Source organism: Pholis gunnellus, assembly GCF_910591455.1.
Source record: "Pholis gunnellus genome assembly, chromosome: 22".
Taxonomy (NCBI): Eukaryota; Metazoa; Chordata; class Actinopteri; order Perciformes; family Pholidae; genus Pholis; species Pholis gunnellus.
Window position 1 is genome coordinate 5402701 of NC_136549.1, and position 27826 is coordinate 5430526.

General features: G+C 47.8%; 1 protein-coding gene across 2 annotated transcripts; it reads left to right on the forward strand.

Moving 5' to 3' along the window:
* Positions 1–541: 541 nt before the first annotated feature.
* Positions 542–27806, forward strand: arid2 (AT-rich interactive domain 2). Of its 2 annotated transcripts, none has more exons than XM_079183849.1 (21): positions 542–959; positions 1083–1176; positions 2113–2210; positions 11540–11673; positions 14779–14997; positions 15356–15423; positions 16020–16089; positions 16423–16685; positions 17882–17978; positions 18075–18284; positions 18458–18622; positions 19337–19415; positions 19520–19654; positions 19819–20030; positions 20537–22878; positions 24927–25078; positions 25169–25307; positions 25450–25535; positions 25695–25818; positions 25962–26053; positions 26174–27806. In XM_079183849.1, exons 1-21 carry the CDS (start codon positions 868–870, stop codon positions 26283–26285), a joined length of 4983 nt encoding a protein of 1660 aa, XP_079039975.1. In that variant the 5' UTR covers positions 542–867; the 3' UTR covers positions 26286–27806. The 2 variants fall into 2 exon arrangements, with proteins under 2 accessions (XP_079039975.1, XP_079039976.1); XM_079183850.1 differs by having other exon boundaries at positions 16435–16685.
* Positions 27807–27826: the final 20 nt, after the last annotated feature.

Consider the following 27826-nt stretch of genomic DNA (forward strand, 5'->3'; position numbering starts at 1 on the left):
TTTTGTTGTAGAATAGTGGATTGAAAATAAAATAAAATGTCAATAGACAATACTAAAATATTGCTGTGGAGTATGAAATTGTTTGTTTCCTATTGGAAATACTCTGTCGTCATTTACCTAACAGGCTATTGGTGCAGTCGAAGTCAGTTATACTACAGGCTTTAAGTCAGCCTTGGAAAAGTAATAATTTACAGATTAAAAAATAAATAAAAAAAGTAGGGTCGCCCTCTATTACACGCCTGGTTGGGATAACAAGGGAGCTATGTTAATTAGTGTTATCCCCTCCCCCCACGGGACATTTCCAAGTACCTCCTGACCCGTTTTCCAAACAGAGAAACGAGTTGTCAGACGGTCCCTAAAAAAGAAAACAGTCTCTATTGTTCCAGCACCCGCTCTCCGCTCTGGAGGGTGCAGTGCCGCCTTTGGCCACAGAGGGCGCTGCACGCATGGCAGTCCGGGCTCCTCGGCCTCCACATCTTTTTGTCTGAGAACTGCATCCCTCTGCCGCTCTACAGTGTGCGATAGCCTCGGAGCTGCGTCCGTAACACACTGTCAAACCACTCCAAACGAATACAACCGCGACCAAAAGCATTAATTCTACACATTCGGCCATGGCGTCTGCAGTCTGCCGGTGAATCGGTCGTATTTGTGACTGTTCGTCGGAACTTAGTCCGGGGTTGAATTCGGGCTCGCTTTCTGTGTGCATCAGTCTTTATTAGCGAGCTGCCGCTCTTCTTGCTATCAGCTATTTCTTTAACTTTTTAAACACTCAGCTTCGCGAATGACTGAGCGCCGGCGGAGTATGGGATCCTTGGTGTCTTAAGAAGCGTCTGAAGTGGGGTTTAACCGTTTTTGCATGCAAAAACAATGGCAAATTCGACGGGGAAAAATCTACTAGATCAGCGAAGGAAAGGACAGGCTTTCCTGGACGAGCTGCGGCAATTTCACCAAAGCAGAGGGTGAGATTGGGGCGTCTTTATTCCTAAGAAATGCAACTTTAAAGCTTAATTGCATTCGGCCGAGAGTTAACCCAAACTGTTATTTAAACACGTATGCCTTTATTTCTTGTGTTATCCCCTCAGATCGCCGTTCAGGAAGATTCCTATCGTGGGTGGGAAAGAGCTGGACCTGAATGCTCTCTATGTCAGAGTCGTCGCTTTAGGTGGATTTGCTAAGGTGAGTGGGAACTAAAAGTGGATTTCTCTCCACACTCTGCGTGGACTCCCCGGTGGACGACTCTACAACTCGGTCGCGAGAAGCCCGGGACAAGTGTAAACCCTCCACACAAACGATAGTGGGTCTGCGTTGGCCTTGTGCTAGTTCTCCATGTATCTCTATGCAATGTGGTGGCTTGTGTTGTTGTGTGCTTTGAATCGAGAGTCCCGACCGCTCGGCAGTCAGAGTGCAGTCGGAGCGGACTCGAAATTAGCGGGCACGTTTAACATCGATTATCGGCACGGAGCCCGGCCCCGGGAAACACCGCGTAGCACGCGGCGCCTCGCCCGGGGTTTTTTACCGGTAGTTTCCACCCGGGGGGAAGCTTGATAGCGCTTTCTCGCCATAGCCATCTTTCTTTCGGCTTCATGGCTGATCTCAAAATGTAGGCCTCACAGGCCCGTGTAGTGAACACGGTAAACGGTGCAAAAACCCGCTCCGACAACCGAACGGCTCTCCGCACGCCGAAGCGTTCGTGTTTAGGCGGAGGCGGTTGGTTTGAGGTTAGCCTCGGTCGGTTTTAACGCCAAAAAAAATTAAAAAGTCAAGTTAGCTTGTTAGCTACGGTGCTAACTAGCCTCAACAGTAACGATACTATCCTAAAGGGAGTCCGTTGTACTTACTGTGACAAATGTAAATATGTGAGGATAACTGGTAAATTAGCAGGTAATTTAACGATATTCTACCAAATGCGAGCCACTAGTGGATAATTTAAAAGTCACTATTTTTAAAGATATTTTCAGCAGTTAGAGGAAGTTATTGATTAATGATTGGCCTCATTGGGGGAACCTGTAGCCGACCAGATGGTTACAGTGAAACCGCTCTTTTTGTGTGTTGTTGCCGCTGCAAGTGCTTGTTATCTCCCTAACGGACTCGTTTCCCCCCCTCTCCTTCCAGGTCTCTGACAAAAACCAATGGATCGAACTCGGGGACGAGTTCAACTTTCCGAGGAGTTGCTCCAACGCTGCATTTGCTTTAAAACAGTACTACCTTCGGTAAGTAGCACGGCCACGCAGCTCTCCTCCTCCCAGGTAGCATGTGGGGAGTGTTTACAAAACGAGGAGATGCAGCCAGCAGGATCTCGAGCCTCTACTCGGAAGCAGCACGAGCGCGATATTATGACGTGCAATTAAAGCATGGGCCATAATAGTGTGTGTGTATTCGTCATGACATGGTGGATTACCTCGGTGGCCAACACTCTGATCCATGTTTTATGAAAAATATAAGTGTATGGCCAAATGTTTTCTTCTGTAATTTGTTAAGTCTGGAACAGAGTTTTGAAGAACACCTTTGAGGAGCATCTGTCCGTGATGACCCGACACCGTACACTAATGGTGCCTGGGTACAATACAACTACTATGGACCGAGCAGCCCCGGGCTCTTTAACCTGTGTAACATTCAGGCTCCCTTAAAGTCTGCACACAGTCAGCTGCCTGTGATGGGAGTCTGGTGGAAATGCAGCTCTCCTCAACAGCTGGCGTTTGTGTTTTTTTTTTTTTTTTTTGGCGGTCGCTGCCGTCTCCACACACTCCTTTTTTCTCCTCCTCCCCTCTACCTCATGCAACGATTGTTCCCATCACTAGCACCTGCCCGCAGGGAATTACACCCCTGTAGCAGCCTCTCATGGATGTGTTACAGGCAACTGCAGGTCGCTGGTTGATGTACAAGTAGCAGCCGATAATCTGTATTTTTATTTTTTTTTTACTAAGTTGGTGCGAGCTGTTGGGAGCGTAGCAGCTCGTTTGATTGCCAACTGGATGCATCTGATGAGACTTGTTGCTCCACTAAAGTAAACATCAGCGTTGGCTGCAGGGGGGCTGAGCAACTTGGGCATGTGGTACTGCTGAAGTTGGTGGAGGTCTTTCTGAGGACCTTTATGGCCACACACACACACCACTATTTACCTGCCACATATTTAGTGTAACGGACGGAATACTTAACAAAGCGTTTATTCTCTAAAGCAGAGGATTATGCAATGGTTTGCTTAGATGTCCGGACGGTTGACTAGACGGATGTTTAGGTCTGTTCTCTGAGCGGAAGTAGCTGCAGTACAAAGGTGTTGAGTTTCTGTGATCTGATTCAATGTGTGAACTTACCTTCAACGGCTCAGTAAAACACTAATATTCAGATATCCGGCTTTGTCTGACAGGCTTAGTGTTGTGTGTCAAAAGTCACAGGAAGTCAACTGCTTTGTTGAACCTCTATAATACTTAGAGGTTGGACACAGTTCGGCCGTCTTAATGCGTCGTTTATCAGACAGCCGAGTCGACCGACCCGCTGAATATCGCCAGCCGGCCACCGGAGCTTCTCTGTAGAGTTTATCTGAGGCAGTGCGGTGGATGTCAGAGGCAGCAGGCGGCTAGACTGGCCTTGCCTCAACTAAGGCGGATAAATAGACTGTTGTCGCCTCCCCCATGCTGCTTTTCTTTGCTGACAGAGTAGAGAGATGAGGTGTTTCTTTTTCCCTCCAGTTTTTCTATGCATAAGCAGGCTAATAATGTGTGTGGGGGGGGGGTCAGAGGTCATAGCCAGTTCTGAGGTAGATATGCGCTCAGGTTCAGATTCACTGTGTTGCTCAAGGACACTTAAACCAGGTGGATGTTTGCTAATATGTGTTAATCTTGATCAGACCGCCGAATGACCATCTGGAACCAGGCGTTATTTTTTTCTTCTTTTTTTTTTAAAGCTCTGTGTGCAAAGTTCTAAGACTTTGTACTGCCAACCGAAACAATAATAGATGATGAGATCTCTTGAAAGCAGCGTCGCGTAACATTTAATGAGATCGTATTATGGCTCCGTGTTTTTGGAATCTGGAATTTCAACTTCAAGTTGACAACTCAAGCTTATGTTTGTTTTTTTAACCCGAGGGATTAAAATGAGTTTGCAGGAAGGATTGGTGGTTACTCCCTTGCTGCAGGGATGCCTTTTTCTGATACGGGACGGTCTGTCTGTGGCCCACGTCTCCCCGTCTGAATGAGTCGGACGGTCACTTCCCCCTCAGTGCAGAGTAGAGAGCAGCACCGGGGTTCCGTGCCAGCTCCCGCTGCCGTCTACTTGATATCTGAATGTCACCCGGTAATAAGTGAGGGGCGCTTGCCAGAAAATATTATTCCCAGCTCGTTTTCAACCTGTTGAAGCGCCGCTCGGACACCAGTCCCACCAACGGAGCCGGTTTCACTTCCAGCTTCGGAGGGAGGAATGGTTCAGAGTGTCGGCATCAAATCACGCCGACACACTAAGGGCATGGTTTAGCTCTGGCAGCTCTGTTTTTTGTTTTTGTGGCTTTAGCAAGATTGATATAGACCTAAATGAGAGGTGTTTGGGTGCGAGAGAGAGAGAGAAAAATGTCCATTTAAAGGCCATGGCCAGAACTTCCACTGGCCATAAACATGCTTTAAAGTTGGAAGAATTGAGGAAAAATGTAAAAGGTTTTACAACATAGAACCCACACTGTCTTTAATAGTATGTGATGTTCAGGGACTGACCTGTTTCCCCCAGATCTATTCCTGTGACTCGAGAGAACCTTTTTACATTTCCATAATTCGTCACACATTTATGTTCTACATCTGCACTCCGTTTCCACGGGTTGGGTTAGAGTTACCGGCGGCTACGCTAATTTGGATGATTCTCAGTCGGTACTGTTTCACATCTCCACGCCTTTCCCTCCATTAGTCGTTCCATATGATTTGGGGCACTGAGCTCTAACCCACGTGGAGCAACCAGAGTCCTGATTGTTTTTTTTCACTTCCGGGTAGTGAATGAAAGTCGTTTGGCATTGAGGCCTCTGGTGTTGCTACAGTCTCTGACTTCTTTTTCCAAACTGCAGCATGCTAAAAAAAACAGAAGCCACGTCAGGTGACGGACACCCCGGCTCCACCTTAGTTTGCCCTAACCGCTGCGTCCCCATCGGGAGGAAATCATGCCCAAGGAGGCACCGGCATCCAGGAAACACGCCGACTTTATTCTGGTAGCTCACATTGCCGTGACGAGATTTGAACACACAGTTGGCAAATATGCGGGAGACAAAACCGTTTGTTTACCGTGTTTAACCATTTAAATCTGGGGGAATGTTTCCCTGTGATGTCTAGTCTTACAGCATCTATTGTGAGGAATAACATTGGCTTTTTTTTTTTAACTGAACTCTGATTTGATGAGGGCATGTAGCAGTGATCTATTCAAGGTGTTTTGATTCAGCGGTGTTGGGGCTCAGGAGTACGGTGCATATCCGGTTTCCCCGTTTTAACCCCGCGCTGTAATCCGAGCAGGCGAGGCGTCCAGCTCTGCAGCCCAGGACTGTTTCTACTGTCCACAGTGATTACAGGAAAAAACAAACCACCCGTTGACTCTTCTTTCTGCTGAATCAACCGCCGCCAACCAAGTAATGTGGTTTTTTTTCTTTCTTCAGAGTAGAACATGCTGCTTCCTATACGGCGAAGTAATCACACCACACTTTCGTCTGTCACCTTAGCTGTTTGCGGTATAACGAAGCCGATGCAATCACATTCACGGGTTTACTAATTTCAGGCGACATTTGAATCTTTCACTTCGTTGACGTTAACGCCGGACTAGAAGCCCAAGTGTTTCTCTACCGCTTTTAGGTCCCCAAAATTCTCACGACCCCGGCAATTAGGCGGTATTTTAGTTGCCACGTGATTTTGAGCGTGACGTCCTTTTCCTTTTTTTTATTTTCCCGCCAGCTGCAAGTGGATTATAATCAATAGTATTTAAAAAAAAGAAAAGAAAAGCCAAATAAGTATAATTCTATGAATTTGAAAGATCTCCTGTGACTCCGTCCTCGTGTCACACAATGACTCCGGAACTACAGATTGAGAAACTCTGGTTGAACATTGAGGCTGCAGAGAAACAGAAGTTCAAATGCAAAGTGAACCTTTTTATTTTTAGTTAAGAGTTAAGCGATTGCCACAAGCATTGGAAATCTTTCGGAGGCCACTGTATCTATTAATGTGTCCACTCATCTATTTTCGTGCCAAAGCAGCACTTGACGTCGACTGCAGAACCGCGGCGGTGCAGGTGCAACGTCAAAAGTCAGATCTCATACTTTCACACCTGATTTGGTGGAAGACGACATGTGATATCGCTGTTTCTACTGGCAAGAAGAGAAAACCCAAAACATTGAACTATTGCTCAGCCCGTCGCCGCAGACGCACTCCGCTACCTTTTTGTGCTCGGCCGGTGTTAATTCTCACACCCGGGCTCTGAGATTATTCTGGGTAGCATCGTTCCTGCCGGTCCCTCTCTGCTCCCCTCCCCCTCCTCTCCGGCTGAAACATCTGGACGAAGTGGCCTTTGATCTGCCTCGCATTAGCCGCGTCTGTATTCCTCCCCGCCTCGTCCGAGCTGCTGCTCAGACTTCAGAGATGCTCCGATGACGGATAGTTGTGGATAAAGACGGAGCTGTGTGGACCAGCGTGGGTCTCAGTCTGCCTTTTTTTTTTTTTTTTTTTTTTTTTTTATTGCAGCACTTTAAGAGACTTTTAAAAAAAAATAAGAGCGCGAGAGCAAACTTGCTGTCAAAGATAACATCTCTTGAGGCTTTGTGTGTTTCGGCCCGTCTGCCCTCCAGCAGCGTGGGCCTCCACTGATAGTCTAATCTACTTCTCTCAGTTTCCTTGTTAACCAGCCGATTGCTGCATCCGCCTTGTGCTTGTTGGTGGGCCTAGAATCCGGCGCTACCGTTTCATTAGGTGGATGATATGGTTAAAATGTTTGCTGTGGGTGTAATGTAGGCTACAGCTCTTCAGTAGAAGAGGAGCCGCTTCATTTTTCTAAGTGCATTCGACACATAACTGGAGTTTGTTCTGTCCGTTTAGTCCGTCCTAAGTAACAAGAAACGTTCTCCGCCAATCTGGTGATTGGTCCAGGAGCGTCAGGGTTTTTTGGAGGGGGGGGGTGTTATTGTGCTAATTTAATGGTCTGCCTCGTTGAGGAGTAAATAATGATCCCGTAAAGCGCGACTCAAAGCGTGCACGTATTGCTGTTGGGCCTTTTTGTGCGCGTTCTTGTTTCGATTTCACAAATATTCACTGATAAAAGCACAACGAACGTGTCCGAGGATTTCACAAAGAAGGCCAATTCTAATTTAAATGCTGGGTTTAAAAAATAAAATCTAATACGAGTAAATATTTTGCAGCCGTATCAAATTGTTTACAGGATATTAAACCTTTTTAATTCCTTATAATACATGTACTACCTGACTTCTTTCTTTACAGGGCTTGTATACAGAATACATTAGCAATGTGAATACTACTCCTCCTCAGCATTGTGGAGGTTTGTTTATGGCTTAGTTTCTGCTTCATGGTATACACTTTGTTTGTACGCCCTCTGGCGTTTCGTAGCCTTTGTGCGTGCTCGGAGCTCGCGCTACGATGCCACAAAAGCTTCTGTGGTTTCTGTCCGAGAAGCAAGTCAATTAATAAGTCCCGGTTTAAGGACTAGGCCAAAACCTGCACGTGCAGTTGTGCACCCTGATTGTTTAAATGGCACCGTTATGTTATTCTCGCCTGTTTTGTTCAGGGACGGCCTAAATAAAGTCTGATCCTGAACACCGTCCTGTCCGCTACCACCACCACTCACCTGGTCAACAAACCCCAGAACGCCGGACGCTGTAACCTGCTAAATTCATGGAGTCGTGCCATTCCCCTAAACTGTCACCATTAACGTCACAGTTTACGGGACCGTAGTGACTCAACACAACAGATGTAGGCAGCTATCGTCCACTTGGTTTTTGTACAAGGTGTCATGACAAAAAACGAAAAAAGTTAAGCATCAGTCGCACAATAAGGGAAATGGTGAAATCAGCACACTAAACAGCAGCTGCAGATGGGCGGTGTCGGCCTTAAATGTCTTCTGAACAAACACAGTAGTCGTGTCAGGAATGATATTTGTGAGGAATGTGTGGATTTGTGAAAAGAAAAGAGAGCTTTTCCCTCTCATATATCCTCTCCTAATATAAAATGGATAGTCAAGGTTAGACTATACATCACGGCTTATCTCCAAGGAGCGGGCGTACGTTCACTCTGAATAACGGTCGCACTAAAGTCCGGCTGACACAAAGGAAAGCATCCTTTCCTTGACACGTGTCGGCGGTGTTCAGTTCTGAACGTCTTCTTCTAGTGTGAACCCAGGATGTGCTGCTAACCACTTAGTCAGATTGACACGGCTGATAACTGGAATGGAAAGCGCCTGTTAAAAGGGTCCAGTTGTATTGCAAGGGGCTTATTTTTTTATATTCATTTCTTTTCCCGCCACCTCTCCCATTATCATGCATGCATTCGCCACACGAGTGAAACAGACCCATGAGTCACAGGGATACCATCAGAGCACAGAGGTAGTATTGCAGTCACTTCCTTCACGCTGCGCTCTGGTGTGACTTTAAGTCTGCTTCCAGGCAACAAGCGGTCTCTCCTCTAAGGGATCCGGCTTTTACAGTGTTTTCCTCCGCTGGCTCCGCCTTCGGCAAAAGGCCCCGTGGATATTGACAAATCCCAGTAAACATTTCTGCCCAGAAATTGGCGGCGGTGTTAGTGTGTGTGTGTGTGTGTGTCTGTCTGTCTGTCTGTCTGTGTGTGTGTGTTTATTTATTTGCATGCCTGCATCCATGTCCAGCAGGGGGCAATGGACTCCCACACACCGAGGGCATTTGGGCAGCAATGGCAGCCGGGAGTACAACTGCAAGGCAGTAAGGACAGTGGCTGTGTGTGTGTGTGTGTGTGTGTGTGTGTCCCTGCATTTGTATTATTTTGGAGGGAAAACGTGCCTCCGTGTTAGCGGTGGTTTCTGTTGGTGGGTAGTTGTGTGCTACTTAAGGTGTGGGGGGGTTGATCCTCTCTTCATGCCTGTGTGAAAAAGGGGAAGTGCAGACATGAGCAGCTGCAGTCAAACCCCCCCCCCCCCCTCCCCCTCCTCCTCCCCCTCCTCCCGAGCCCCCACCTGTCTTTACCCGCAGCCTTTTGCTCTTGCTTGTGCCCAAACAGCGGTTGATGACGCTGCAGTTGGGGCTGGGGCCTCTATATCTCTCTCTCTCTCTCTCTCTCACTCTCTCTCTGAACAAATGAAGGCTGAGTGTATTTATAGTCCGGCGTGTCACCCGGCAGCCAGCGGACGGGGGATTACCTCGGCCGCGATGAACAAGCGGAGCATCATTCAGTAACAGGGGCTCGCTCTGTGACTCACGGCCACACAGGCAGGGTTCGCCACACTATCACCGCTGAGGTATCGCTCCTGTGTTTTTGTTTGCGTCTCTCTCTCCCCGCATTGTTATGGGGTGTTTAGAAAGAATCCAAGAGAGCGTGCTCAAGGAGAATAAGTGCAAACTTGTCCTCTGCTCGATGTCGGCACTGCAGCCGGTTCACTCGTTTCTACTACAGGCTGTTGCACTGTTCAGATGAGAAGTGGTGTTATTCAAATAACCCCCCCCCCACCCCCCCTGTTTTACATAATTATTTTCAAAGTGGCCTGAACTAACCCGGCCTCTTGTACCTCCACCACAAGCCATACTGACCACAGCCGTAAACGTCTGAAAGATGTTGAATTTTTAGGATTGAAAATGCATGAAAATCTGCTCTCGTTTTGTGGCGGGGGACTCGTTTTTCATTTCTCATGCCGTGTGTGTGTGCGCTCGCAGCCACTCTCTGTCATGCAAAGACCTGCTTATCTCATGCTGTGCGGTGCTCTTTTCTTTTCTTTTTTTTGGCCTCACTTTCTGTGTGGATCATGCTTCACTTAACACCTTTGAGCCCTTGAAAGCACCACGGGCTCGCTGCAAGTGATTTTCCATGGGCTTTGTGGAGCTCCAAAAAAAAACTAGTAAAGCGAGGTGAAAGCTCACCGCTGCAGCTATCGCATTGCATTTTTACAATGAAACTCCTGAGCGGAGTCATTTGCACTGGATGTGATGGTGTCCCTCTTGCGTACGCTGAAGTAGATTTGTGTTTAACATTTGTGCTTCTTATTGAATCCTAAGCGGGACAGGAAGGGCTTTTTGACCTGCAGTGCCGATGTCACGCCGAGTGTCCGTTTACGCCGGGCTAATGTGCGGCAGCAGAGTCTTTGTGACGGAGCTTCTATAGAAAAAGGTTTGAGGATATTCCGTCTGGCACCAACAGGTTGTTTTTCCCTCCACTGCTGGGTGGGACATGGACGTTGGTGGTGGGACACAGCGGGTGTGCTGTATGGCTTTGTGAATTCCAACATGTTTCTATTCTGTAGCTTTTAAATCACAGTGAGAAGGTCGGAGGTCGTTAAAGAACGTATTGAATTACCTTCAAGGCAGCGCAGAGATTAGCGTAACACAGGGCGCACGATTTATTGTTTATTAGTCACCGTATAACGGTCAGTTTGATTTGAAACAAACCGAGTTAAACGTTGTATATGCTCTGCATCTGTTACTACTTTGCACTGTGAAGTTTTATTCTTGATAAATTATTTAAAAGTCGTGAAGGAGAGGTAATAATTTTGTCTTTTTAAAGGTTTCCAAGCACAGCACCAGATTCAAGTACATTTCTACATTATGTTAGAAAAACATGACAGAAACATGAATGTAGTCTATCTCTGAGTAAACATGTTCTCGTCCAGATTCTAATAGAAATACACCGATTGCAATATTATGTGCCAATTTTATAAAAGTCTAATCTGAGATTTCCGATTTTCTTTCTGTCTAAGGACTACGATCGACAGCGTACACAAACTGTTCCTTCACGGCAAATTCAACTGTACGTCCATAATAAAACATTATTGTCTGTCACTCAGACATACCTCAAAATAAAAGTGCTCCAGGTGTCTGCACAAATGAAATGCGAGCTTTTGTCTCTTTCACTCATGCTGAAGAGATTCCACACCTTGTGCGTGCGTGTGCGTGTGTGTGTGTGGGGGGGGGGCGTTACTGTGTGCGCGGTGTAAAACCCGCCGGGCTGCACGCGTGTGTAAATCTGGCCGGATACAGACCGCTCCACAGCCGTAAAGAATCCAAATGTGTCCCAGTATGTTTCCTGTTGCATGTGAATGAGACGAGCAGACGGGAAGTAAACACTCATCCACGCTGTTGCCTAGCAACGGAAAGCCGTTGAAACGGTCTATGTAGGACCGACAACCGGCCAAATTGGACCTATTGTTTTGTGCATTTCTAAATGTCAGCGTCTAGTCGATAGAAGCTGTCGCCAATCAGGGCTTCAAAATGCACCGACTGACTCAGCATCACAGAGAAATGATGCTCCATCCATGTGTCGGCATAATTCAAAACGACAACGAAAGAAAGTGCTAAAAGGCCTGGGCTCATCGTCTTGTTTCTTTCTTTCTCCCTCTGCAGATACTTGGAGAAGTATGAGAAAGTCCACCACTTCGGCGAGGACGATGAAGAAGTGCAGCCGGGGAATCCCAAAGCCTCTCTACCAATCGGTGCAATTCCCAGCTCTTACAACTACCAGCAACACATCGTATCAGGTAGGTGTGTGTGTGTGTGTGTGTGTGTGTGTGTGTGTGTGTGTGTGTGTGTGTGTGTGTGTGTGTGTGTGTGTGTGTGTGTGTGTGTGTGTGTGTGTGTGTGTGTGTGTGTGTGTGTGTGTGTGTGTGCTTTTAGTATTCAGAAGCTCTCTCTCGTATTCTCTCTGTTCACCAGTTCACTCCGCTATTCTGTCTGGGTCACGTCTGCTCCAGGTTCACGGGTTCACTTTCTATTTACATCCTCTCTGGTTTTCTGTCTCGCTGCTTCTTCTTTGAAGCTCATCCCGTCTCTTTCTGTCTGTCTCTCTCTCTCTCTCTCTCTGTGTCTGTGTCTCTCTCTCTCTCTATGTTTGTAAATCCACCGTTGTGTCGATGACAACATGTCAGGTCTCTGTGCTTTTTGTTGCTCTGACGTAACGTCTCATGAAATGTTGTCATCTTGCCGCTTTAGTTTCTAATCTCTTGAACTGTAACGTGTTAATCAGTGAGCTTTGGAGGAGCTTGTAGGAGGACTTTGGACGGAGCTGAGCCGACAGGCTTCATGTTTACTGTGTAGACGGCAGAGTGGTATCGACCCTCTCCTCAAACTCTGGGCAAGAGAGCAATGTGCGCTTCCCCCAATTAGGGCTGAAGACATTTTTTTATTTCCACCCTTTTTATTCCAAAAAAAAACAATGTTAATCCAAATTGACAGTACTTACACAAACAGACCTAAATGTGTGCTGTACATCATGCGCAAATGACATGCTTATTTTTTTAAATAAAGTGCACAGAAAAGGGTATTTTATTTTATTTTACGTGGCTTGAACGGACCTGAGCTGTAAAAAAAATAAAAATGAATTATTATTATAAAAAGACAAACGCGAAACACAAGAAAGATAGACCGTGTAAGTACGAATAATATAACAATTTACTTATATAGACCCAACAGATCGACGATGAAATTCGTTGCAAATCATTTTTATTGAATGAATGACTGCGTCATCTCGAAGCCGTAACATGTCCCAAGGTTTCATCTCTACTCTGCTGGTACTGATCCTTTATTCGTGCCTTTTGCTCCGGTCCTTTCTAACTCCTCTAGAAGTCCTTGGCTATTTGTTTCCTTGCCGCGTAATCTCCGCGGTGCTCTTTTATTCACGACGCACTGAGGCGCTCACGTTACTCTGCAGCACCAGCTGTTGAACATCCCACTTCCCCTCTTCGTTAAACTTTACTAACCAGGCCGAGGACCCCCGCCACAGCTGAGCTTTCAGCCGTTTGCCCTCCTGTACTTCCACATTCATCCCTTCTCGTTTCATTCAGCTTTCACCTCGCTGAGCGCCGCTGTGTTTGAATCAAGGCTGTGAAATGCATTGTTTATGCCTCTTTTTTCTCTCTCTCTCTCTGAAGTTGCCTACGCACACCCAAGTATTGACTACCGGTTAGATTAGTTACAATGTAAACCTAAGCAAAGACCTGCCTCTGAGGAGCCGCATTATATTTCAAAAGTTTTGCTCGCCGAGGCCTCGACATCTTGTCCGGCTCGCGCACGGAGCTCTCCTCAGCGCTCCTCTGAGGTGATCGACCGTTATTGATGAAGGGGGAAGGAGGGAAGCACTTGTTGGCTTCCCCTCAGAGCCTCCAGCCTTTTTTTGTTTTTAGTCTCACCAACCGGCCGTCTGCCTGCTGAGCAGAGTGACTCCACAGCACGGGGGCTGAGGAAGGACACGCGACAAACAGCGCTGAGCTTTTGTCTGTGACTGTGAATGTTTTTTTTTTCTCTCATTCACTACCCAGATGAGTCTGACTTTGAAGAACACAATGGGGTTTGTTATTTTTTTCCTCGTGCAGTTGAGTCTGCAGCTCTCTCTCTTTGAAGGCGTGCTACTGTAGCTGGAGTGACGGTGCTTGAGTAATGCTTTGCTTGTAGGAGCGCTGGAGGGGACCTTTTTTTTTTGTTTTGGTGATGTAGAATTTTTGCGGACAAGCTCAGGTGACACACACACACTCACTCACACACACACACTGCTGTATTATGTCTGAAACTGTTACTTTAATAATCTGAGGAATGAAAACTGTAAAGCTGCTGTAATCAGTGTTTTTACCCTCAACTACTTTTACCGTTTTATGTTTATAAAGTGTTAAAAATACTTCAGTATGCCCTCATGGAACGGCTTGTTTTATTTAGTAAACATCATTTATAACGGCAACCAGAATCCTTTTGGGGTTTTTAACCAAAAAGCATCAAATCCCCACATTTTAGAAGCTTGAAACGGGGAACGTTTGAGATTTATTTCTTTGGGAAAAAAAAGATGACTCTACTAGTCGTCGGGCTCTGATTGGAGTATTTACCGGCTGAATAACCAGGTGTTTTATTTACAGTTGGTGGGGACCAAAAGCGGAGCTTTTACCCAAAACCTAGCGTAGCATTTCTGTATATTTTATTGTCGCTTGTTTTGTTTTTTTATTGGACTATTCCGGTTTCATAACTCACGTCTTTGTCTGGTTCGCTTAAACTCTGTTAAAGGGAAAAATAAATCCGAATTAAACCGGCCGACTGTGTGCGGATGCATCAGCGCTGCGGGGAGGGAACACACCAGGGCAACCGAAGGCTTTTACTCCGCAGCCCTTACTGCTACGTTCACATGATGCAACCATTGCTTTTCAAATGCTCCGTTTCTTCATCTCCTCCCAGAGACGAGCGTTTTCAGGCCAAACGATGGTTCGTATTTCACATGAACGCGTCCTGGAGATAACTAACGAGAGGCTTGTTTTTGAAGAGCGGTTGTTGGAGGAGAGACTCGCCTTTACCTTCTCATAGAATGTGTCTTTAGGAAAAGGGTTCAAGGTTCGGCTGTCTTTGTGTTCCTCTCGAGTAGAGTGTGGAACTGAGCGCGCGTAATTGTAGCATGAATGGAAACGCACGCTTGTGATTAGTGTAAGTGTGTCTGAGGCTGAACGCCTTTTTCTTTGGCTTTAAATGCAACGTACATTAAATGTGTTGACATTTGTTACGTGCTCACACTTTAATTCATGAGCAGCATGTTGGGCAATCTACGTTATTATACTGTTCTTTTTATTGTTGTTTATGTGGATGTGCCCTGAGATGCCCTTTCTCTCCTCCAGACTATCTCCGCCAAAGCTATGGACTGTCTTCGGACTTCGTTCCGCCGTGCGACTACAACAAACTGGTGCTGTCCCTCCTCTCGGGGCTCCCCAACGAGGTGGACTTTGCTGTCAACGTTTGCACTCTGCTGTCCAACGAGAGCAAGCACGCCATGCAGCTGGACAAGGACCCCAAGCTGGTCACGCTGCTGCTGGCCCACGCCGGCGTCTTCGACGACTGTACGTTCCCCCTCGGATTGTGCTCTTGGTTCAGATGCTGAAAATTGGTTTTAGAGCTCCAGACTACAAAGAAAACATAGCTTTGGACGGTTGATTCTCTCCATTTAATTAGCGTAGAGATTAGCTGTTGTAAACTTGTCGTTTGATTTAAGGTATCCAAAGGTGGATTCCTAACTTTATTGAGGAAAACCTAGTTTTCATTTTAATTGCGCGGCCTGCCTTCTCCCCCTCTTTGTTCTAGGATCAAAGGTCCTCTGTTCCCTTGTTCTTGAATTCCCTCTTGATAAATGATGAGAACAGAGACAAATACTACTGAACTGAGTTCATCCTCTAACCCTCCCTCTCTGCCTTTCTGCAGCGCTAGGCAGCTTCTCCGGGGTGTTCGGGACGGACTGGAAGGAGAAAACCTCCCGGGACTTTGTCAGGGTAAAGTAGAATAAGAGTCTTCTTATTTGTGTGACCTTTTGTGTGCCTTCTTCTAAATGTGTCACTTGGTTTTGGCCTTTTTTTTATATTTAGCTATCAAACACTGCTTTCACTGAGAAAGCCGCAAAGCATCCGTTTCACTCTTCGCAGCGTGAAGATTGTCAGAAAGTCTTTGCGGTTTTTCCCCCAACAGAGGAAGCTCAGAAGAGCGGTCGTCTCCGAGAGAGCCTTTAAATCAGAATGGAGGTCAATTCGCTTTGATCGCACTCAATTTAAGAGGCATGCATGAAAAGTAAAGACATGACTCAGAAATAATGCAATGTAGTACTTCATTTATCTCTTCTGCAGTAACACTTTGACCTGCGTCTGGGGGAAGGCTGGTCTCCCTACTCAGATTATCTTAACAGCACAGTGCCAAGTTTTCATTATTGTGTGTAGAAATGTGTTTAAATCCCCACAGAGAGTTCTTAACGTGTAGCGGTGCTGGTGCTAGATTAAAGGGGAACAATGTCGATGTCTGTTTGGAGGTCTTCGGGAGCACTACTGCATATGTGAAGAAACATGTTGTGATGCTAACAGCTGCTGTTCTTCTGCAGTTCTGGAAAGAGGTGGTGGAGGACGTCGAAATCCGGGAGCTGATCTGGGACAAGAACAGCCCAGCACAAGGTAAAGGCGCTTGGTGCTAGAAGCCCACAGGAAGTAATAAAAGGGAAACTCTCCTGTGTGCTCCCACTGTGTATTTATTGACACTTCCAATGCTGCGACATGCACACGTGTGCTTAGCTTTGTTTACTGCGACTTCCCTTCCCAGTGTTGCTTGCGTTAATACCTGTGAGTGGGATGTGTGCTGTTGTGTTTTAACCCCCTTCCCCCCCAAACTTAGTGTTTCACATTCGTTTTTTTACAAAAGATTGGCACTACACGATTTAATAATCAGGTGCACCAGTTGGAGAAATGTTAACACCAGCTCCTGATGAACGGAATCGATAAAAAGAGCAGTTCTCTCTGCAGATGGTACGTCGAGGGAGGAGCGCTGGCAGAGCCTCTTCCACCCGCCGCGGAACCAGGGCATCAGTGACATGGAGGCCCAGCGGGTTCTGCAGATTGCCGTTATCCTGCGGAACCTCTCCTTCGAGGAGGCCAACGTCAAGCTGCTGGCGGCCAACCGAACGTGCCTGCGCTTCCTTCTGCTCTGTGCCCACTGTAACCTCATCTCACTCCGACAGCTTGGACTCGACACGTTGGGCAACGTGGCTGCCGAGGTTGGTCCGGGTGTTAAATATCACAAGCAGAACGTCAAAAAGGCGCGAGCGGATCATTTTGTGGTTAGTTCAGTGATGTAGTGAAGACCGTGTCTGATGAGCGGGATTTCTTTACTGTGACAGCGTAAACAGTCTCGTCTTAAGCCAGTTTAGATCATGTGTGGCATCCGTGTCGTTTTAAAGGAAACGTAAACCGTGTATTCCACTCTTCAGTGGTCCGAACAGATTTAATTGACCAGCAACTGTCCAATCGTAGCACATGAACGGTAGCTGCCGCTCTGGATTCCGCCACATGTTGCATCCGGGCTGTAGCAAAAGCGATGCTCTGTATTTGAAGAGTTTTGGAGAACCTTTTATTTTGAAAATGGATTTAACAGTCTGTCCATCTGCTCTTTGCTTCCGCTCGTGCAGATCAGATGCTTTGACCTTTTGTGAACACAAACAATGTTTCGTTGGCTGACGTGCTTCTTCCAAAATCAAGTTTTTACATATTTATTTGACCGTGAATTCTCACGGTTTCTAGCTGTTACAGATGTACATTCATCTCAAACCTTGTAGTCTAAAAGGCTTAAACGTAGAGATGGCCGACGTTGAGAATGTCTGTGAAGTAATCGCCGTCAGAGGGAGAAATGCATCACAGGGGCTCGCTCGGATGTTGATCTCACATTTATTGTTCTAAGATGCATGTAGATGAGAGCCGACGTCTATTTTTAGAAACTGCATGCATAGGGTCCCTGATAGCATCGGTTAAGCCTTTGATGCCATTAATTGGATGGTTGGGTTTAAGCCAGTTAGCACATTCGTCAGATACGATGCCGCAAAGCCTTCTGTTGTAACACGACGACTACTAGAGGGCCCGTTTTAGGTGCCTATATGTTGTGACCAAGAACACAAATCATTCACGTCACGAAATAATAACTGTGGTTTGGCTTGTGGCCAACCTGCAGCTTTTAAACAAAGCAAACGGGGCCTTTCTTTTGTTTGGTTCAGTGAGGTTCAGCCTCTGCCCGGGGCCTACAGGCGGAAGCTAGCCTTTAGCTATATCTGGTACATTATATGTAGCGTGCATTGTCCCCGCTGAATGAACAAGGAAATAGTGGTTATTCATGTCCGGTCTCGTTGTCCATATGGGAGGTTGTAATATGTATCGTAGATGTTGCGGATCGTTGACTGAATCTCGTCTCCTTTCACCGTAGCTCCAGCTGGATCCCGTTGACTTTCGGACGACTCATCTGATCTTTCACACCATCACCAAATGTTTGATGTCCAGGGACCGGTTTCTCAAAATGAGGGGTGAGTTATGCGGCGGGGGCCGCTGCGGTGACGTCCTGGCGCTCACAGAATGCCCCGTGAAGCTTCTTAACGTTAAATGCGTGTCTCGTGTTTTAGCCATGGAAATCCTGGGCAACCTCAGCAAGGCAGAGGACAACGGCGTGCTCATCTGCGAGTACGTGGACCAGGACTCGTACCGGGAGGTGATCATGCTCCTCACGCTGCCGGACCTCATGCTCCTCATGGCCTCCTTGGAGGTGCTGTACCTGCTGGCCCAGCTCGGAGAGATTCCCTGCAGCAAGATCGCCTCCGTCGACCACAGCATAGGTACGACTCGTCTACTGTCAACTTGGCTCGATGTTTTGAAATCTTAAAGGATCCGGTTTGCTGGGATGAAGCATTTCTTTGCTCTGCTAAATGGCGGATATGTGGCCAGGCTCCTCAGTGCTGATCCTTGTGTGCGGTCTTCTTCTTCTTCTTCCTCCTCTTTCCCCGGCCAGACCTGTTGGTGCGGTTAGTATCGGTTGACCTCCACACGTTTGGACCCGACGCCCTGACGGCGGTGCGGTTGATCGAGCATCAGGCCAGCGCCGACCAGGCGGCCGAGGCCCGACCACAGCTGGTAGAGCAGGTCCCTGCAGCCGTGCAGGGAGCAGCAGCGCCTGGTGAGTGTCTGTCCGTCACACAACATCTCTTCCCCATCTGAGGGGTGGGTCCATTGAGTTTTTAGAAATAATATACGTAACTTAAAGAGAGGAAAAAAAACCCTTTTGATTATTCTGACTTTGCCCAGACTCTACGCAATTTCTATGCAAATAAAATGAAGAAAGCATTTAATTAATAAGTCATTCAAATTAATGTCAACAGCACCCATTGAACAAATGCAGAATCGCTGAGATCCTTTTTCTTTGTCACTCCGATAAGTTGAAAAACGGTACTTAGAGATTGGCAATTTGCTGATCTCTTAATTCGTCTCTGGTAATTATTAAGGACGGCCAGAGTCCAGCAGTTTTCCATATGTGATGAAGTAGAAAAAATAAAGTTGAAGATGAACACCTATTTAGTTTCAGATCTCTCTCCCTTTGTACGCGTTTGCTTATATTATAGTGGGCAGAGACAATGGAATCCGATTCCAGTCCTCTCACTGCAGCACAAGTATTTAATGAACAGGTGTCCCCTGGAACCTGGAAGGTACCCATCCTTGTCCTTGTGCTGCACAGGGTCTGCAAAGTTATTAGTTTGCTGACATCTAGTGGACACCCTGGGGAGTACTACACACTTAGACAAGTTCACCACATTCTCTTGTTTTGAGCATTGAAACAGCTATACAGCATAAACCTCAATGTTTTTTTTTTTTTATTCTTTCTTTGTCTTTTCAGTAACGAGGGTCCCGGTTCAGTCCACCCAACCCCCACCTGGTATTGTTGAACTTGACGGGGAAAAATTTACACTGCAGTGGTAAGAATAAGTCCCCTGTAGATTCTGATATTCTAGCGAAAGAAAAATACAGTTAAGATGTTTTTTTTGCTTGCGTAGTAACCACTCTGTCTGTCCTCCAACAGGCTGAACGCACACTTTGAGACAAACACAGAGGGCTCCGTGTCTCGATCAGAAATGTACTCCGAGTACCTGGCCACGTGTAGTAAAATGGGACGAAGCAACATCTTGAACTCCACCGGCTTCCTCAAATGTCTGCGGTCAGTCCCGTTCCCCCCCCCCCACATGTCTGAAGTCCAATTAGATTCTGAGTTTGTTTTCTACAGCTTTAATAAAACATAACCGCTTTGAGTTTTAATTGTGATTTTTGAATTGTTTCCCTTTTTGTTGATGAACCTGCGTCTCCCCCACCTTGCCACCACAGGACCGTGTTTCCCAACCACACAATGCGGCGGCAAGACGAGGCCAAGACCAACGGTCAGCTTCACATTCTCCTGGTAGGGCTGAGGCGCCGGGCGATCCCTCTGCCCATCCAGCTGTACTACCAGCAGCCCCAGCAGCAGAACCCGGCAGCAGCTCCAACACCTCCGGCAGCCCGGCACCAAGCCCCTGGCGACCCTCAGGCCCCGCCTCCAGGTAGAACTAGTAGAATGAGTCATGTTTACGCTTTTTCGTTCAAATAAATTTAAAGCTTCAGGTTTAGTCCAGTCACTGAATAACTGGTGTAAATGTCAGAAGCTAAAGAGCTATAGAGGAAAAGACATTCCAGAGAAGTGATATTGTGCAGAAGGATGCTGCCAGTCTAACAGAGAGAGCTGAACTAATTACAAAGGTGAACATATTGAGGAAATGGTTGCAGGAAAATAAGTTGGTTGAAGGAGCTTACTGTGGGGAAATGAGAGGAAGGCTTCTCAGCTGCATCCCATATCCTGAAGCTAAACACAGAAGACTTTTGGCAGTTTTGTGTCTCGAAATATTAAGATACGACCTAGCAGTAATACTTCCTCTTTGCTCCACCGAAAAAGACTTTAAAGAACATTAAACATGACTGCAAACAGATTAAAAAGAGTCTTTGGAGACGAGGAAAAGTAGCAGCATCTTGGATCTGATCAGTTCTGTGTTTGTGTGTTACGTGTGACCAGGCTTACCTCTCGGGCCTCCCAGTCTTGGACCCCAGTTTGTCCGGGTGATGGGCCCCAGCCTCGGCACCGCTGGTGCCACCTTGACTGCACAGGAACCTCCTCATGCGAGCCACCCGACTGTTTCCCGCCACCCGGTGCCCCTGCAGGCTTCACCAAATCCTCTGGCAGCAGTGCAGCAGCAACCGGTCCGACCCGGTCTAGTGGTCCAGATCCCGACGTCAGCGCCGGCCGCTCAGAACCACAGCCCCCAGAACCCTGCGGCTCAGCAGCACTCCCCCATGCTCCCCACGGGGACGCCTGTCACGCTATTTCAGCAGGTACCCCAGGGCCACATCCTCACCGCCAGGGTGCACGGCGTGTGCCCTCCGATCACCCAGCGCCCGGCCCTGCCTCAAACCCCTCCCCTGTCTGGGCCTCAAGGCGGAGCTCCCCAGGCGGAGCCTCAGGGTGTTGCCGCGGCATCGACGCTCTCTTCTTCCATCCAGGCGGGGGGCGGCGGTGGTCAGGTGTTTAGCATCGCGGGTGTGGCCAATTCCCAGGGGTCGCGCGTCACATTTCAGAATATCGCCCCCAAGCCGGCGCCGAGCCAGTCGGGTGGACCGGCAGCCGCGATGGCCACTCCCAACCAGCAGCAGCCGCAGAGCCTCGTAATAGTCGGTCCCAACCCCCAGCAGAACCCAGCCTACACCCCTGCCCTCCACCAGATCGTTCTTGCCAACCCCTCCGCCATCCCCGGCCCCCAGACGATCCAGTTAGCAGGGCAGCCCGGAGCTGCTTCCAGCCCCTGCCCGTCTCCCGCTTCTCATTCCAACACCCAGGTCCAGCCCAATCAAACTGTCAGCCACGCACTGTCCATGAAACGGCACCAACAGCAGCTCCAGCTTATTTCTCAAACTCCCCCCACTCAGCCTACCTCCACCGAGTCCAGCTTGATCAAACAGCTACTGCTTCCAAAGCGAGGGCCTTCTACTCCGGGAGGAAAGCTCATCCTACCCGCTCCACAGGTGCCCCCTCCGAACAGCACGATGGCGCCCAGTCCGCAGGTCATCTACCAGACGAGCTACAGCACCCAGAGTCCCTCTCCTCAGACTCAGCAGCTCAATGTCCAGCTGGTTCCTGGTCAGCTTCCCGCTGCAGGAGCCCCAGCCCTCCAGGCGGTCCAGCTCTTACCAGGCCAGCTCATTTCCACAAGTAGCCCGGGGGCAGCTACCATCATCCAGGGCCCCACGGCAGCTGGACAAGTCACATTCACAGTGGTCCCCACCACTGGCTTCACCACCTCTACCGCCGCCGTTGTCAGCCAGGGTGCTGTGGCTCCGGGAGTCCCCCCTCCTCCGTTCTCTACTGCATCCGTGCCCCACCACGCCCCTCCGGCTCCACCACCACTGCCAGCTCCCCTCAGAGGAGACAAGATCATCTGTCAAAAGGAGGAGGAGGCCAAGGACGCCACGGGGCTGCACATCCACGAGAGGAAGATAGAGGTGATGGAGAACTCGTCTTTGGCAGAAGGAGACTCCAACGGCAAAACCAGTAATGGAGACGTTGCTGCGGGTGCCAAGCTGCTAAATGGTCGGAAGTGCATGGAGTCTAATCTACCTCCATACCACTCAGGGAACAGCCAGGGGGCCCTCAATGGCCCGGCTACGGAGGGCCACCCTGCTAATGGGAAGCAGGCCCTCTCCTCCAGCCTGAACACCCCTCTGGAGGGCAACCCCGACCCCAAAAAGACTCTGGTCAACGGGGTGTGTGACTTTGATCGGGTTGACGGTGGCGGCAACTTAAACAAAAACATTCCAAATCACATTGCTTCCAAACAGTACTTGGGGAACGGGGAGGTGGGCCCTTCTGAGAAGAGTCCCGGGTCAGACCCCCCTCTTCCTAGTCCTCCTCCCACCCAGCAGGACACTGCCAAAGCCCAGCAGGCCGAGCGCCTGGCGAACGGACCCCAGGCAGTAGGCAACAGGCCTCCCTCGGAAATAACCAACGGACCTTTGGGGCCGGGCCACGGCGGGCCTGCGCTAAGACAGCAACTGCTCCCCAACTCCCCGCTCCCCCCCGCTGTTACCGCTACCTCCCAGAGTCCCGCCAACGGAGTGGCCTCCGAGGCCCGGGGCCTCAAGAGGCCCGCCGAGAGCGAGGACCGCGGCGGGGCGGCGTCCTCGGGCATCCCCAACAAAGTGGGGGTGCGGATCATCACCATCAGCGACCCCAACAACGCCGGCAGCACGGCCACCATGGTGGCGGTGCCGGCAGGAACGGACCCAAGCACAGTAGCCAAAGTAGCAATAGAGAACGCCACTCAGCAGAGGAACTGCTCGCCCACACTGGCAGCTGGCTCGACGGTGAGTCACTGGAGGGTTAGTCTCACACTAAGCCGCATTTGTCTCGTCTTCTAGTAGCGTGACCCTATGTCGGGTCTGTCAGTCTGTGACACTAGAGTCGCGTACGTTGTCTGTGGATTCTGTGTTTGTCTAATTTACTAACTACATTTTTGCCTCGGGCCAGGGTGCAGAATGGACTTTGTTGTCCACCGGCCAAATGGCTTGTGTATAGATTACCATTGTTTTTTCTGGCCAGTGAGTGATGCACATCGACTGGTAATCACCAGACCACATTATTTTTTGACTTAACAGGCATCTCCCACTGTAAAACATATGCCAATATTCATTATATATTTGTATCTATTATATATATTTTTTGTCTTGCATCAACCAAAATGCCTCTTCTGGAGTTGAATGTTGCAGAGCCAGAATTGTGTACACACAAGCTGTAACATATACTCGTTGCGGTTTGTTGTAGGCAGCTGTATACTATTATACTATCCATTTTTGGATGATGGGGGAGGGGGGTGTTTAATGCATTTTACACATTCTAAAACATAATTCCAGCTGTAGCAGCTGGAAGCTGTAGTTTGTGGTCGTGCTCTGTGGTCTTACTTGAGATGCAGCTATTGTTTGACCCATTTTTCATACGTAGAACACATTAGAACATGATTCAAGATACCATGACCTCAGATTTGTTTTCTCCGCTCTGTCTTAATGAGTTGCGTATGTCTTCGGCTGCGGAACAGAATGAAGCTCCACCTGCAGAGAGTCTGTGGAGAGTACAGCAACAAAAGCCAGGAAGGGGCCCATTGGTAGTCCTTTGGCATTTTAGCACTGAGCAAAAGTTACAGAAGGACGTTTTATTGTTTTTGGGTAGTGTGCCAACGTTTCACATCTGCGTTTGCAGAAAAGACTTGAGCGTCATGGGTAAAACGTGGCCCACATCACACCAAGCTTATCCTGTAAAGTCTGAACATTTGACATGTTTTTAGTGTGATTCCTAGATTTGATTGTGAATTACACGGTTATGTAACTGATATGTTGTGTTCTAGATGTGTAATAACAAATGTTCAGTTAGGAAACGTGATTTAATTGGAAGTCTGCTTTGGTTCAGGCTGACTGAGACGTGTGTGCTGCAGGTTGGAGTAGTAATATTGCTTTTCATTACAATATTTTTCTGCTGCTTTAATTTAAGGTTACAATATATTTTGGTCTGCTACAGAGGTCTATTACTGCATGATGGCGTGTGAAATAACAGGATTCAGTCTGTGTTGGTGGTGTTACACCAGAGCTTTCCACAACAGTATGGAGGAGCCAGCATGTCTCATTACATGTCATTATTCCATCATACGCACTGATCTGAATCATTTCATATTTGAATGAGTTTGCCTACCCGGTTGTAAACGTCCAGTGAGTTATTATAAAGCAGAATTAGGCTTCTTGTGCATGCAAACGCCCACTGATCAAAACTTTTGAAATTTTTTTTTTTTGTATCTATTTGACACCAGCTGAACTAATGAATGAATTGTCTTTATCTCTAGTAACCCGTCTAATAAGGATGTCCACTGAGCAGTATCCATCTAATTCTTAATGTGTTTTGTCATCAATAATTGTCAAACCCTGAAGACGAATCGCCGCTCTCCATCATCGCGCTCTCGTTGGTTTAAAGCTCGTTAAATGGACAAACTGTTGATGAAGATTATTTCATTAGAATAAAAAATGAATAGATTCTGGACAAAATAGAGCAGGCATCAACTTCCTCTGTAAAATAAAACAAAAAACAAATATGCACTTACTGCACGTCACTCGTGAGTCCCTGTTTGGAGGTTAAGAAGGTGGGGCCAGTTAAGACCATGTGGCTCCCACCGATACCCACCTCCTACAGCAAAGCAGCTGAGAGAACAACTTGTGCCAACAGACAGGCCCGGGTTACATCTCAGCCAACAGCTCTAGTGTTACCATTGCAGCTGGTACTTTTATTTGTGTAACTGTGTTAACTAAAGACTTCCCTATTAGCAGGACAAACATTTATTTTATGCTAATTCATGTTTATTTCTCTCCCTCAGCCTGCAGTTACCCCGCCCCCTGCGTCCCAGCCCGCCCCGGGTGGTAACCACAGCCCGCACCTCTCGGTGCAGCAGAGCCCCGCAGCGCCGCCGCCGGAGCAGAGCAGGAAAGCCGGGCAGAACTTCAAGTGTCTGTGGCAGTCCTGTAAACGGTACGCGTCGGAGGCCGCCGTGCGTAATTGTCCTCGGCCAGAGCCGCCGCCGCAGAGCGTCCGCTGATCACGTCTCCTTTCTCCTCTCAGGTGGTTCGAGACGCCGTCGCGGGTGTTTTACCACGCCGCCATGCAGCACGGCGGAAAAGGCGTGTACGGGGGGCATTGTCAATGGGAGGGGTGTGAACCTTTTCCCCGGCAGAGACTGTCCTTCATCACGCATCTACAGGTGAGACTCCCTTCTCTTCCTCTGTGGCCGGTCTCTGTTATCGCTCAGTGTTTTTGTTCCCAAACGTTTTTTTACAGTACCATCGCCGCGTCAACATGAAATAATCCCAACGATAAATCTGTTCCCGCTCGTTCTTTTCCAGGACAAGCACTGTTCTCGAGAGGCTTTGCTGGCTGGACTCAAACTAGAGGAGCAGCAGGCGCAAAGTCCCAATCAGACTTCTTCCCAGTAAGTGCACCTTTTTCTTTATTCATCTTGATGCATGATTGGTGCCTGAGAACTACACACAAACCAGAAACACTGCATGTGAATATCCGGGAATAGCCGTGTACCCGTGGTGGTATTTGACAAATAACCTTAATGACGTGCGCTTGATGTGTTATTAAGGACTCCGCCGGCGGCAGGCGGCACTCCGACACCGCGAGCACCGAAAGCAATCGTGAATCACCCGAGCGCAGCTCTCATGGCCCTCCGCAGAGGCTCTCGAAACCTGGTCTTCAGGGACTTCACTGTGAGTAGAACAAGGCCCACCTTTCCCTCCTCCCCTCTCCACATGTCCAAAATAAATGCCCAGTCTTCTACTGCCCCTCCTTCTTATCCTCACTCATCTCTAAAAAGTGGAACTCATGAATATATCTTGTTTTCCTCTCCCAGGATGAGAAAGAGGGACCAGTGACCAAACACATACGACTAACTGCTGCCTTAACGTTAAAGAACATCGCCAAGCACTCTGACTGTGGTCGCATGTAAGTGTCCTTCTGCCTTTTGAGGATGTTCCCTTACCTTGTGACCAGAAAGATGTCAAAATAAAATAGTGTTGAGCTGAAATGTTCTTTCTCCCCCCCCCCGTCTCCCCCGTCTCCCAGGTTGGTGAAGAGGCATGAGACGCACCTGTCCGTGCTGGCGCTAAGTAACATGGAGGTTTCCACCACGCTCGCCAAATGCCTTTACGAACTGACGCGCTCGCTCCAGGCTTAACGCTTAAAAAAAAGAAAGAAAAAAAAAGGACAACCTCGACCACCACTCCTCTCCTGAGACGAGAGGAGGAAGCCACCGCCGGTGAGCCGTAGCGGGTCTTGCAGAGGGAGGGAGGGGGGGGGGTGAGCGGGAACCGGAACGAAGACCCTCCTTCTGCCGCGCCTCACCTCCTTCCTCACCAACCTGTGTTCTAACCCCCCGCCCTCCCCCATCCACCCAAAAACACACACACACACACAAAAAAGAAACTGCCACGGGGGTCTTCCACCAGCTGCCCACCAGGGGCGGGGCTCTTTAAAACTGCTTCCCCAGCGGGTCTCCGCCGACGAAACCCCAAACATGAGCACATTTCGTTTAGGTTCTTTTTGTTCTGTTTCCTCTTCGTCCCGTGAACTGATGTGTGCGCTGGAGTGAGTGGCGGTCGACTGAAGAGTACGGATGGACGGTGGGGGGGGGGGCGGGGCTGTTGTAGGTGGAGGAGGACTCGGCTGGCAACTGGCACAGATGATTTTTCTTTTTTTTTTTTTTTTTTCCTTTAGAAACTTGGTAGCTTGGTTTTCTTACTTGAGTCAATATATTTTCACTTATTTATTATTGAAATGAATACCATTACAATTAATGAAAAAGAATCTTGTAAATATGTTGTGAATATATATAAAGAAGATCCTCTTTCATGCCGATGCAGCCACTGGAGAACTTGCTCTGTGGAGTAATAGAAGCATTACTTTGGTAGAATTGAATAAAGTAGTATGTTTTCGTTTGTTGCTTTTTTTATGATCCCTGGTCACTTGTATCTAATGTGATTCTATACTCAGCAGTGGATGAATGTACTTAAAAACCTGTAAATAATTCTGCAAAGGTACTGATGCTGTAAAGCTTAGGGAGGGGGTAAAAAACAGTTTTTTGTGGAACTGTGACATTTTTTGTATTATAATACCTTGTAGAACTCATTTTGCTGGCTGAAAGAGTATGGAATAATATATCTCATGTCATTTTGTAGAAGAAAAAAAAAAATATTGAAGGTATTCTCTTCCCTTCCCTCACACGCCCCTCCCCTCAACACACGCACACACACAAGTAACATTTATCCACTGTAAGCGTTTTGTCATTGTACGGGCCACAGTGCGCGTACCAAAATTTTTTTGTATTTGTAAATTGGTTTAAATACATGGAGTTTTTATACAGGTTTTCTCCTGTGTTCTTTGCTTTACGTGCAGGTATGATATTTTCTTCACTACTTTTTTCTATCTTAATATAGTGTGGAGTTTTATTGTACTATTTTTTCATTCTTAATACCATGCCACATTCCGGCTCACGTCCTCAGACTGTCCTCTCTACCGTGTGTTGTGTAACATTTATGACTGCCTGTCGTATTAGCATCTGACCGGGGCGACCCTACCATCCTCATTTCTGCGGTGTCAGTAGGATGTGTGACTATACATAGACCTAACAGTCTGTTAGAGATTGGCTTTATTTACTTTGGTGACTGTTTATAGTTTTTAAATAAAACACTGAACATTTTGCTTTGTTTTTTTACGCTT

What these genes read in the sequence shown, in the direction of transcription:
- arid2 (XM_079183849.1), top strand. Translation starts at nt 868, where the DNA reads ATGGCAAATTCGACGGGGAAAAATCTACTAGATCAGCGAAGGAAAGGA. An exon ending in GCAGGGAGCAGCAGCGCCTG is followed by an intron (nt 18,623 to 19,336) that starts GTGAGTGTCTGT and finishes TTGTCTTTTCAG; the next exon opens with TAACGAGGGTCCCGGTTCAG. An exon ending in GGCTTCCTCAAATGTCTGCG is followed by an intron (nt 19,655 to 19,818) that starts GTCAGTCCCGTT and finishes TTGCCACCACAG; the next exon opens with GACCGTGTTTCCCAACCACA.